This window comes from Octopus sinensis, linkage group LG9, assembly GCF_006345805.1.
Source record: "Octopus sinensis linkage group LG9, ASM634580v1, whole genome shotgun sequence".
Taxonomy (NCBI): domain Eukaryota; kingdom Metazoa; phylum Mollusca; class Cephalopoda; order Octopoda; family Octopodidae; genus Octopus; species Octopus sinensis.
Genome location: NC_043005.1, coordinates 27599742 through 27613653, shown reverse-complemented (window position 1 = coordinate 27613653; position 13912 = coordinate 27599742). Strand labels below are relative to the sequence as shown.

The following is a 13912-nucleotide window of genomic DNA, read 5'->3' as shown; positions in this document are numbered from 1 at the left end:
TGTTTCTTTCTGTGTTTCTTTTCTGTGTATCTTTCTGCTGAAGAGCATAGACTCGAAACGTAAAAGACTTGCTGAGCGCCATACTAATACAATTGTTTGTTTATATTCCACCTGCCTTCGTCTTTTGTTTATTTTCATAAGGCTTCTCGTTATATATATATATATATATATATGAAACAGGAGAGAGAGAGAGAAGTGAGACCAAAGTAAGAACAAGAAGAAATGAAAGAGTGAGATAGATTAAAAGAGATGAATTACCATGATAACTTCTTTGGAGTGGATGGCATAGTGGAATATAGTGTTGCCATCTCTGTCATTCAGATCTGTCATTGCACCATTCTTTAACATCGTCTTCACACACTGGAAATTGTTATTCTTGACACCAACCATCAAAGCCGTTTTACCCGTAATTTGTGATTGTTCATTTATGTGCCTGGATAATAAAAACGAGGAGTGTATACACACACACACAGCTTGTTTCTCTGGGACTGGTCAAATTGATGAGATTCCCCCCTCCCATAAGGTTTGAAAATTGATTAAGGCTGTTCATTTTTACAATCTACATAGAAATACTTAAATTTGCCCAGTTAACATATCTACAAGATAGGTTTGTGTGTGTGTGTGTGTGAATATTGTAACTACACACATGCTGTTGGTGATTATTTTTTTTCCTTCTTTTCTCTTTTTCCTTTCCGATGAAGAGCTATGCTCAAAACATTAAAAACTCTCTTTTTACTGAGCATCAATCTAATACATTCCTTGTGCACGTCGTCTTGTTGCCTGTTTTTGTTAATTTTATTGTTTGTTTATTTGATTTGACTATATATATGTGTGTGTGTGTGTGTGTAAAGAAGTGCTGATCTCTGTGAAGGGAACCTAGCATTGGGCCTCACAGAGGCAAAGTGGCTGAGTTCCTTTCAAGTGTTGGGCTTCACAGAGGCAATGACCAAGACCTTTGGCATTATGTTGTGCTCGAGAAGAAGACCCATTAAGCCAAGTAAAATCACAGTTGTGGCAGATACTGGTGTCACACAAATGGCACACATGCTGGTGGCATGTAAAAGCACCCATTACACTCTTGGAGTGGTTGGCATTAGGAAGGGCGTCCAGCAGTAGAAACCATGTCAAATCAGACTGGAGCCTGGTGCAGCCTTCTGGCTGGCTAGCCCTGGTCAAACTGTCCAATTCATGCCAGCATGGACAATAGACATCAAATGATGATGATGATGTGTGTATATGTATATGTCTGTGTGTGTGTCTGTGTGTATATATGTATGTATATATATATACATATACATATATATATACAATAGACTTCTTTCAGATTCTGTCTACCAAATTCACACACAATGGTGTAGTAACAGACACTTGCCCAAGGTGCCGTGCAGTGGATTGAACCTAGGACCATGTAGTTTGGAAGCAAACTTATTTCCAAACAATTTACATATGACCTATGCTGGACAGTAAGTTGTTCTGACTGTACTCCAAATAGTGTAACATTTAATGAAGTACAATCTATAATAAAGATTGGTCTCATTATTATCAGGATCAGAAACCAAATTGTGAAGCTCTGTCATCAGAGATATTTTGGAGTAATTCCATGGGTTTGACCTCTGTTTCCTTAAATATCAAAAATGCTAAAGGGTTTAATTCTTTAGCATTTACACCAACCATATCTGGCCAAAACATTCTACTTGTTCAAACTGGCCAGATCTGGCCTCTCACTCCCACCCTAAAATATTACTCTAAAAATAAAAATTACTTCATTGAAATCTGAAGGCTACAAGAGAATGCAGGATAAATTCAAAACAATGTGAATAAATAAGCATTACATTTGACATAGTGGTGCTGTGTTTTAGTTTTGAGATTCATCACCGAAAGTAGTTTCAACTAAAGATAATGGAAATATATTCCAACATATATTAAAGACCCTATGGTGCAAAATGATGGTGGGTGGTTAGAATCCATATTCATATAAAACTTCATTTGGATTATGGTAAGAGCTAAGTCTTCTTGTATCAAGATGCAGAGTGGAATCTAAAAAGTTTATCATAGTAAGGTTCGTTTCCATTGTGACATGTAAATTTGTTCCACAGAAAAGCATTATTAAGTCTTTGCTAATTGTATCAAGCTCATGTTTGTCATGTTCACCACTGACTTATGAATAGAAGCTTTTGGATCAAAATTTTACGGAAATCCATTGAGTATGCATATTCTTTTATTTGTTTCAGTCTTTAATTGCAGCCATGCTGGAGCACCGTCTTTAATTGAACAAATGTGTGTGTAAATTTTGTTGATTTATGCTATTAAGAAAATCAATAAAATGCAGTCTGAGAGCCACAATATCTCAACAGTCCTGCATCACCTGAGTTACACAAATCCAGATTAACCTGTCCCTCTAATCCATCAAATATACTAAGACACATCAGGCTAGATTCTGCACTAAATCTTTGCTCCATCTTTTTCTTCTCCAGAAATAATAGTCATCCATCATTGCCAGCAATGACCAAAGACATCACATGTGAGAAGATGGGTCACAGGTGTGTCTGGTTGAGGTCAATCAGTTTGATGCGTGCACAGATCAGGCACTGGTTCATGTTTACTTTGTGTTCCCGTGACCCTGTTCTGTTTATAAGAGGTGGCACCTCTATTGGTGCAGCTTTGTTAGGCAGGGCAGGCCTCTGCTTGCATTTACAAACTACACCAATCTTCCCAGTCTGCAAGGCTGAAGAGCAGTCCCTCTTTTCCTTGTAATTTAAAAAAAAATGTATAATTTGCTCTTCTCATTGGATGCAAACTTAATTGCTTTTGTGAACTTTATCATGAAAATAGTGCATGTGGAAGCAGGACCGTTCGTACTGCAGTGGACCAGTGGCATACACAGAGGGAACAGGTTTCCTTCTACAGCAGAACATACACTTGAGTTTTACTACAGAACTGGTCAACCTGCTTCTATCAAGGTTTAACAAACATTTGAAATAACAATAATGAGGATCATGATGTTGATGATGATGATGTTGATAGTGATGATTATGGTAATGACAATGACATATCTATGATGGTAGTTATAAGAGTAACAATGGCGAATGGTGGTCATAATAACAATAACACTATTGATAATATGACAATAAAGATGGTGTCAGTGATAATGAAGACAATGATAGTGTTGACAGTATGATGATAATGATGCTGTTGGTGAGAATGATGACAAAATAATGACAATGGTAAGTAATAATGATCACAATGACACTGAAACTGATGATGATAATGATTAATGGCGATGACAATATAATGACAACATGGAAAAGTGAAAAGAATTCCTGGAAAAGGCCAGAAATATAATTACCTTAAGACATCCACATTCTTGAAAGCATCTTCATAGCCTACATAAGCTGCTATATGGGCAGTCGACCATAATGGGTTCTCCCTTAAGCAGTCACAGATAGTTTTTAATAGTTTGCAATCAAGGTCGGGAGGAACTGGAATAATCAGTTTAGCCAGGCGTTGCCGGAAGGAATTGAATACTACAAATGCTTCTCCTTCTTCTCTCAAACAGAACAAACTGAAATCATAGAAGGAAAATGGCAATTCTTTCTAATTTTGTCTCATGGTCAGTAATTTTTAGAGCAGAGAGAGTGTTGATAGTGCTTAACTCAAAATTTACTTTATTGAATCTGATATAATGTAGGACAAAAGTTGACCTCAGAAGAATTTGAACTCTGAAGGGAGGCAAAATGACCATTACACATGACTGTAGTTCTTTAAATACTGTTAAGGTTAAACTAAAGCTGCATATAGTAATATTCTGTATTCTTTTATTCGTTTCAGTCATTTTGACTATGGCCATGCTGGAGCACTACCCTTTAGTTGAACAAATCGACCCCCAGGACTTATTCCTTGTAAGCCTAGTACTTATTCTATTGGTGTCTTTTGCCGAACAACTAAGTTACGGGGACATAAACACACCAATACTGGTTGCCAGGCGATAGTGGAGGGATAAACTCAGACACACGGACATATACACACACATATATCACCACAAAATGTAACCACATGTGAATCGTTGGCGATTTTTTTCCCTCTATCTTCCTTTCCTACTGGAATTTCCTGTGACACCTGTTTCTGAAGAAACACTTTGCTCGAAACATAAAACCACCTTTCCTTCCGTTCCTGAGCATCTGCTAATAGTTTACATGTACCAATTCCTCGCATTGTTGTTTTCTTGTGCTTGTTCTTCGCATTTTTGGATTTACTAAACATATATATATATATATTTAACTGTTAAGAGTAGATATTAGACCTTGATCTTAGCCATATACAACAGGCTTCTTTCAGTTTCTGTCTACCAAATCCACACAAAAGGCTTTGATCAGCCTGAGGCTATAGTAGAGGACACTTACCCAAGATTGCTGAACCCAGGACAATGTGGTTGGGAAGCAAGCTTCTTACCACACAGCCATTCCTGTGTTTATGTGTATATATATAGGGAACCTGTGGAAGAGGCAGACCCAGGAAAACCTGGGACGAGGTGGTGAAGCACGACCTTCGAACTTTAGGTCTCACTGAGGAAATGACTAGAGACCGAGACCTCTGGAAGTGTGCTGTGCGCGAGAAGACCCGGCAGGACAAGTGAGTCCACAACCCGTGGCCTTCTACATGGGATGGAGCCAGCCTACGTATGCATACCTTCCCTTCTTGGGACACAAAACTCTACTTGTGAAGACGTGTTGAGGCAAGTGAGGATCAGAATCGAAATCGATCAATGGAAATTGCGGATGTGCTACCAGTGCCGGTGGCATGTCGAAACTCTGCTTGTGAAGACCCATTGAGGCAGTGAGGATCAGAATCGAAATCGATCAATGGAAATCGATCAATGGAAATTGCAGATGTGTTACCAGTGCCGTGGCATGTAAGAGAACTTTCCGTTTCGCGACCGTTGCCAGCACCGCCCCGTTTCGTGTCCGTTGCCAGCCTCGCCTGGCCCTCGTGCCGGTGGCACATAAAAAGCACCATCCGTTCGTGGCCGTTTGCCAGCTCTGTCTGGCACCAGTGCGGGTGGCACGTAAAAAGCACCCACTACACTCACGGAGTGGTTGGTGTTAGGAAGGGCATCCAGCCGTAGAAACACTGCCAGATTTGACTGGGCCTGATGAAGCCTTCTGGCTTCACAGACCCCAGTAGAACCGTCCAACCCATGCTAGCATGGAAAACGGACGCTAAATGATGATGATGATGATGATGATATATATATATACACAAAAACTGAGATTTACAATTGACATATTTTAAATATAATTTATTAACATAATATGACTAGAAATACAAATATTAATCCTCAAAATTATCTCAATTCATATTTTGGGGTATGAATCTGCTCAGGGAAATATTTGACAAAATTAGACAAAATTACATGGAAGGATGGTCAAATCCAAGCAAAGACTATTAAAATATATTTGTAAGCATGAGCATCAATAATTTAAAAATCTAATATAAAAAATTAAAATATTAATCAAAACAATTTGTAGGATTAACATTTGCATTTCTATTCATATTATGTTATATTTATTGTAATATAATATTATTTTTTTTTCTATTCTAGGCACATGGCCTGAAATTTTTGGGAAGGGGGGGGGCAATTGATTAGATCGATCCCAGTACACAACTGGTATTTAATTTATCAACCCCAAAAGATGAAAGGCAAAGTCAACCTCGGCAGAATTTGAACTCAGAACATAAAGACAGACGAAATACCGCTAAGCATTTTGCCCGGTGTGCTAACATTTCTGCCAGCTTACCACCTTTGTAATATAACATTATGTTAATAAATTATATTTAAAATATGTCAATCATAAATCACCATTTTCTTTTAATTTTTGTGTGTGTGTTGTTGTTGTTGTTTTTGTCTCATTTGGTCTAAAGTCGTATGACAACCACCGTTATATATATTTTGTTTATTCATTACTGTTTTCAATTTCGTTTTCGTCTCTTGTATTCACATCCGTCTTGTGCGTTCACATTCCTGTCTTCTACCAAGAAATCTAATGCTTACAGCTTAGTTTTTTTTCTTGGGGCTGGCCGAGTTGGAGCAAATATCAGAATTGAACAGCCGAAATTTGCTATGATGATTCGGTGTCTGACTGAAGATTGAAGGCTTCGAATGATTTGTCTGTGTTCCGTGTTCGTCCCTTCCTGTGTTTCACGTTCATTATATATAAAAACATTCATTCTTATATTATTGCGGCGTTACGTGCACCCCCCCGTTTGTTTGTCCAATTTTAAACCCTGCACGACTTCTATACACACTGTTTTTCCTGCCCGCCATTGCTTCTTCACCAAACTTTTTGGCGCCCTCCGATTCTTCCCCTCTCTTCCTCCCATCCTCCTCCCCTCCTCCTTAATCCCTTCTTTCTCCTTTTCTCTTGGTCACTGATTCTGTCCCCTGCCTTCCACCCTCTTTGATTCCCTCTCTCTCTGTCTCTCTTTCTCTCTCTCTCCTGCGACCTGCTGCTTCTTAAACCATTCTGTTGGCCTTCGTATCTCGACCAACATGTGTCCCCGCTACCGAAACGGTAATTATTTCTACGCCAGCTATGTTGTTGTTGTTTCTGTCTCATTTGGTCTAAAGTCGTATGACAACCACCGTTATATATATTTTGTTTATTCATTACTGTTTTCAATTTCGTTTTCGTCTCTTGTATTCACATCCGTCTTGTGCATTCACATTCCTGTCTTCTACCAAGAAATCTAATGCTTACAGCTTAGTTTTTTTTCTTGGGGCTGGCCGAGTTGGAGCAAATATCAGAATTGAACAGCCGAAATTTGCTATGATGATTCGGTGTCTGACTGAAGATTGAAGGCTTCGAATGATTTGTCTGTGTTCCGTGTTCGTCCCTTCCTGTATTTCACGTTCATTATATATAAAAACATTCATTCTTATATATACATATACCCTTTTGAATTGTGAAAAGATTTTCTCTGCCATATTGGGTATTTACTGAAAAGCCAGTGGAAAATTGGATGTTTTTTCCATCCCTATAAAGGAAATTGTTTTTCCCTGTATTGAATATACAGGCGCAAGAGTGGCTGTTAAGCGTAAGAGTGGCTGTGTGTTAAGTAGCTTGCTTACCAACCACATGGTTCTGGGTTCAGTCCCACTGTGTGGTACCTTTGGCAACTGTCTTTTACTATAGCCTTGGGCTGACCAAAGCCTTGTGAGTATATGTATATATATATATATATATATATATATATATATATATATATATATATATACACACATATGTCTGTGTATATGTTTGTCCCCACAAAACATGGCTTGACAAATGATGCTGGTACATTTACATCCCCATAATTTAGTGGTTCAGCAAAAGAGACCGATAGAATAAATACCAGGCTTACAAAGAATAAGTCCCGGGATAGATTTGCTCAACTAAAAGTGATACTCCAGAATGGCCAGTCTAATGACTGAAACAAGTAACAGAATAAAAGAAAAGAATATACGTATACACATGCAATATGTATTTAAGGTGGTTGTCAATTTGCTCCTGGGACAAACTGTTCCTACTGCCAGTCTTTCTTTTCACTTTATGAGGCATTAACTTCCTCACATATTGCATGAAGTAGCTTTTTAAAAATTTTGCAGCTGACCTACAAATTCAGTTTCAAACTTCACACCTGAATAACTTCACTATGTATAATTACTAAGGTATGTGACAATAATGTGCCTTGTTTAGCTGACTTTAACCAGCAGACCTGACATACAGGTTGGCCACTAATACGCGCTTGACAACCTTGCACACAACTTTATACGCTTACTGAATCCCAAATCCCAGGCAGAAGGATACAACAGCAGAGAGTGCATATCAAGTCTTCATTTGGAGCACACTCTGAGCCGAGTTGTATGTTGTCCATGCTGCTAATTGCAAAAAGTAATGTACAAGGGATGTACTATCGACCACCATTTCTCACTCCCCCATCATAAATACGCTTTCTCCATGCCATATGGCTCTCTGCAATTTCTTCCCAGTTCTTGATCACAATTCCTAATTTTCTTAGGTCAGACCTCAACAGCTTATGCTTAGTCCTCTCAAAATGCTATTAACATTAATTTCAATAGCCATTTACACAAGACACATGACCAGCCCAGTTCCATCTTCTTTATAGGAGGTGTCTTTTGATGTTCAGGTCATTGAAGCCTTACTATATCATGCTCAATGGCAATAATAAATACTTCAAGCATTTTTGGTAGAAAGTTGAAGCCCTCTTGCATGTCTTTGATGGGTTGTCTATGTTTCACTGATATTAAGAAGTCACATAATGACACAAGCCTCATAAACACACTACTTAGTGTGTTTGTGTGTGCATGTGTGTGTGTATATATATATATATATATACATATATATATATATATATATATAGTAAGATTTCTTTGTGTATTGTATAGGCAGTAGTTTGAAGTGCTCAAATAAAAGCCTGAGACAGAAGATATAAAAAATGTTAAAGAGAATTCTAATAGGTTCAACAATTTATATAAACATATATTGCACCATGCGTCGATGTACATCAGTTTTTAAATATACAAATGTATCGGTCATTAAAATATTAAAATATATTAAAAATCTATGAATACATAAATATATAAAAATTTAACATACATAATTAAATAGATGAATGGGATTAAGTTATAAAAGTGTAGATGTATAAAGATATGTATGGAAACATTTAGAATTACAGTTGTATTAAATAATGTTGTAAAAATTAGTTAAGAATAAATATGCCCTTATGAAAGGGGGAATAAAGTCTAAGAAAAAGAGTGAATAAAGGAAAATCATAGTGTTGAGATTGAATTTTTCAAAAGATATATGTAAATATTCCCAGAAAATAGGTAATCCTGTTTAGATAAATTGTTGGTGGTAATCTTTTTACTGCTGTTTCAGGGGCACAGTAATCTGTAAATTTTAAGGGTATTTTCACTCCCAAAATTGGATACTGCCTCCTTCATCAGAAAGTATATTATTCAGGACTCACATTTCGTACAATGTTCTCCTTAACATTCTATACACACACATGCACAAACACACACATATATGTATAGATAGATATATACATACACACAAGCAGGAGTCAGACAGAGTTTCTACTGCAGCTGGATGCTCTTCTAACTACCAACTATCTCCTATTTCCAGGCAAGGTAATATTTCACTATGGCCAAACATATTTTTCATAGAAAATTAGAAATGAACATCATCACTTGTATGACAATGATGCACATTTGTAACCATCACATGATATCAGGACAGGAGTATATACATAGGCGCAGGAGTGATTGTGTGGTAAGTAGCTTGTTCACCAACCACATGGTTCCAGGTTCAGTTCCACTGTGTGGCACCTTGGGCAAGTGTATTCTACTATAGCCTTAGGCCGAATAAAGCCTTGTGAGTAGATTTGGTAGACGGAAACTGAAAGAAGCCCATCATGTATATATATATATATATGTGTGTGTGCACGTGTGTGTTTGTGTATGTGTTTGTCCCCTCACCATCACTTGACAACTGATGCTGGTGTGTTTACATCCCCATAATTTAGCAGTTCAGCAAAAGAGCCCGATAGAATAAGTACCAGAGTTACAAAGAATAAGTCCTAGGGTTTGTTTTGTTCGACTAAAAGCAGTGCTCCAGCATGGCCACAGTCAAATGACTGAAACAAGTAAAAGAATAAAAGAATACACACACACACACACAACAAGGACTTCTTCCAGCTTCTGTCTACAAAGCCCACTGACAAAGCTTTGGTTGCTGCAAGGCTAAAGTAGAAGTCGTTTGTGCATGGTACCTTTAGTGGGGATAAACCAAAACTGCATGGTTGGAAAGCAAGCTTCTCAATCACACAATAATGTCTAAGTATGAATATATCTCAGATATATCTTCATCATCATCACTGTTTAACGCCCATCTTCCATGCACACACACACATATCCATGATGCCAGTTGAGCTCCCATCCCACCAAAAGCTGTACTGTGCCTCCCCATTCCTGTGAGTGCTGCACCCTAATATTGATGGCCTATATAGTAAGGATTCCCAGAGCCAAGAGTGAAAACACAATTTATATTTTTCTACAAACTTATCAAAAGTCTCATTTCAGTTTTGGCGCCTGAAAATCTATCCATAATCTCCTGCAGGTCACTTTCTGGATGTGTAGCTTGTTGACACATGCTAGTGTAAAGCAGATCTCTGATTACTAAGAGCAAATGGCTAAGGCTTTGATTTGAAAAGCTCCACAAGTCCACACCCTGCCAGTTGTGTGATGAAGACATTACAGACCTGAGGGTTACAGGATTAAAAACAGTGATTTAGAGATTAAAAACAGTGTTGGGCTAATGATGTCTCCTTGCATCACCCCATTTTTAACAGCAATTGTATTGTTCCATTTTGCAAGTGGTTGGTAGAGAAAAAGAAGGAAAGAATAAGACAATGATGGCAAAAGAGGAATTCCAACAACAACAACAACAACAACAATAGTGGAAGAAAAAGATGAGGATGCTGATAGTTACCTGAAAACTTTTGAGCTAGACTTTGGTAATTTCAAAATAGCATGGAATGTAGATCTTTCTTTGTAGAGGTAGAGTGGGGGATCACTCAAAACTTGACTGAAAATGGAAATATATATATATATATACAAACATAAAACAGTGCTACATGCATATATCTATATATATTTGTATAAAGTAATCCTTCACCATTTCGTGGTTCTCCTATCGCAATTCACCTATTGCAGTTTATTATTTAAGCTTACGTTGATTCATCCATGGTGTTGTTTTGCATTTATAATAAAATAAATATATAGAAATTATAAAAATAATTTAAAAAAAATATACAATGGTTCTACTTTGCAGACTTTCACCTATCACGGGGGTTTGAGAATATAATACCTACAATAGTCAAGGGATTACTGTATACATTTCTTTCTCTCTCTCTCTATATATATATCCTCATCACCATCGTTTAACTGAGGACAGGCGAGCCAGATGGCTGCACTAATATAGATATATATATATATATTAGTGCAGCCATCTGAATTTGAACTCCACTGCCGCTAAGCATTTCGTCTGGCATGCTAACATTTCTGCCAGCTCACCCAAAGTGCCACACAGTAGAAATGAATCTAAAACTAAGTGATTGATTTTCCTATAAATAAAGCTTAAAATAGACAGGTTACGTGGATAAATCTGAGAGAGAAAAAAATGTGCACAGAATCCCCTGCAGGTATTCAAGCACATATCTGTCATCATCTGGATGACCAGGTTAACCCCTCACTGAAGTGTCCCTGTTTGTTTCATCCAATTAAATTAGTGTTTATAAAGAGTCTGTACACAAACTCCTTGTCTGTCGTGTCTCATGCACGACTAAGTACCAAGAATGGGAGAAACTAAGAAAGTTTTGTTAGTCAACAACAAAAGAAAACAAAAATATTTTGGATGCTTAATTAGAAATAAATGCCTGATAGGGAATTAATAATAGGTAACAAAATGAATGGGAAAGAAAAAAAGGGTGACGGGGTTAGGGTGGGGGAATCAAGAATTACATGGATGGGTAATACTGAAAATTGGACAGACTTAAAATACAGAGAATGTACATGGTTGTTGCATGAAAGACGAAAGTGGCAATCGGCTGAGACTAGATAATGCTTGATGATGATGATGATGGTGGTGTGTGGTGGTGGCAATGATAATGGTGGTGGTGGTGGTAATGATGGTGATGGTAATGATGGTGATGATGATGATGGTAGTGGTGGTGATGACAATGATGAAGGTGGTGGTGGTGGTGATGATGGTTGGGGTAATGACAATGATGTAATGACGACGATGATGAAACAAACATCTCAATCTACTCTAACGACTCCATATTTCCAACATCCACACTAAGAGTACCCTTCACAGCAACTGGGGGAAAACTTGGTTTCTCAGCCACAGTGCAGGTGGCCTAACTAAGAAGCCAGCAACTCTGCATGGAGTGGGGAAGACATGGGTTATGGAAAAGGCAGCCCATCGAGCAGACTAGTAACTCTGGATAAAATCCTGACAACTTTTTCTCGGGTTGGTGGCACAGTGGCACAATACAGTGCCAGCAGTCCATGCTATGAAATAGTTGGTGACAGGAAGAGCATCCAGCCAAGAGAACCATGTCTCAGAAGACAAATTAGTTTTAAGAATCTGAATTGTTTTCAAAAACATCCAAACAACATCAGCATTATATATAAGTTGCTTTTACAGTGGAAAAATAGTAACATGTGTGTGACCCCCTTCGGTCATGAATGACCATGAGATTGCACCTAGAAAGTTACGCCCATGCATACCAGCCTCCGCTCTCCATGCCACCAATGTTACCCAAGGGAAAGGCAAAGAAGGCCGATACTGCTTGGCACCAGTGATGTCACAGCTCATTTCTACAGCTGAGTGAACTGGAGCAACATGAAATAAAGTGTCTTGCTCAAGAACACAACATGCAGTCTGGTCCGGGAATCGAACTCACAACCTCACAATCATAAGCTCAATGCTCTAATCACTGAGCCATGAGCCTTCACAATAGTAACATAATAATAATAATATTGATGTAGCCATATCAAATGACATGTATGTTGTGAGTAAAGAGGTTGAAAAAATCACCAAGTACTCCGGAAATGGCAAGACTGTATGGAATGCGAGAGGGTAATGTAAAGGTGATACCAGTGGTGATCTGAATGTTGGGCTCAATCTCATTGAAGCTTCAAGACTTCTTAAGGCAACTGGAAATCCCATGCAAGATTGATGTCTTGCAAAAAGCAGCCTTATTGGGCACAGCACACATCTTAAGGAAAGTATCATCTGTCTGAGGCCCTTGTTGTGACTTGATAGATGGCTAAAGACTCCGGTGCATTTTTACCTACACTGTGTTACGAAGGAATAATAATAATGATAATGGTTTCAAATTTTGCCACAAGGGTAGCAATTTCGGGAGAAGGGATGAGTCGATTACAGTGACCCTATTATGCAATTGGTACTTATATTATTGACCCTGAAAGGACAAAAGGCAAAGTTGACTTCAGTGGAATTTGAACTCAGAACAGAGCGATGGGGTGAAATACTGCAAAGCATTTCAGCCAGCATGCTAACGATTCTGCCAGCTCGTCGCCTTAATAACAACAACAACAACAACAAAAACAACAACAGCAGCAGAAACAACAACAACAACAATCTTTTCTATAATAAGCATAAGACCTGAAATTTGGGGGAGGGGGTAGTCAATTACATTGACTCCAATGCTCAACTGTTACTTAATTTATTGATCCTGAAAGGATGAAAGGTAAAGTCCACCTCGGTGGAATTTGAACTTAGAATGTAGCAATAGGTGAAATACCACTATGCACTTTGTCCAGCACACTAAAGTTTCTTATTTCGTTATTGCCCAAAAGGGACCAAACATAGAGGGATCAAACAAGGACAGACAAAGGGATTAAGTCGATTACATTGACTCCAGGCTGTAACTGGTACTTAATTTATCAACTCTGAAAGAATGAAAGGCAAAGTCGACCTTGGTGGAATTTGAATTCAGAACGTAACAGTAGACGGAATACCGCTAAGCATTTTGCCCGGCATGCTAATGTTTCTGCCAGCTCGCTGCCTTAATAATAACAAAAAAAAAAAAATGCCCTGATGCAGTACCTGGCACTGGTTCTCATGGCTTCTGATCTTAACTGATTGGAAGAGTTATCATGTATATGTTTTGTCTTGCTATAAAAAGATGTGCTAAGGTAAATATTCTGCTCAATACCACAGATTTGCTTGTCAGTTGCTTGACTGTAACCAGTTGAGTATGTCCCTTAGTGGCTGACAATACATGCATCTCTGATCATAAGCAGAAGTAGTGGGGGAGCATC

At 38.2% G+C, this 13912-nt stretch overlaps 1 protein-coding gene across 6 annotated transcripts in view; it reads right to left on the bottom strand.

Moving 5' to 3' along the window:
* LOC115215664 (85/88 kDa calcium-independent phospholipase A2) overlaps positions 1–13912 on the bottom strand; it is a 100144-nt gene that overhangs the window by 50151 nt on the left and 36081 nt on the right. For 5 of the 6 annotated variants that reach the window (XR_005000612.1, XR_005000611.1, XM_029784924.2 and 2 more), the window contains exons 3-5: positions 10551–10646; positions 3347–3562; positions 259–433 (exon numbers count right to left, since the gene is read on the bottom strand). Coding sequence is in view for 4 of the 6 variants with exons in the window: in XM_029784924.2 (XP_029640784.1) it covers positions 259–433; positions 3347–3562; positions 10551–10646 (487 nt within the window). In the remaining 2 variants the exon portion in view is untranslated. The remainder of the gene's footprint in view (positions 1–258; positions 434–3346; positions 3563–10550; positions 10647–13912) is intronic. The other variant, XM_036505844.1, reaches the window with a different exon arrangement.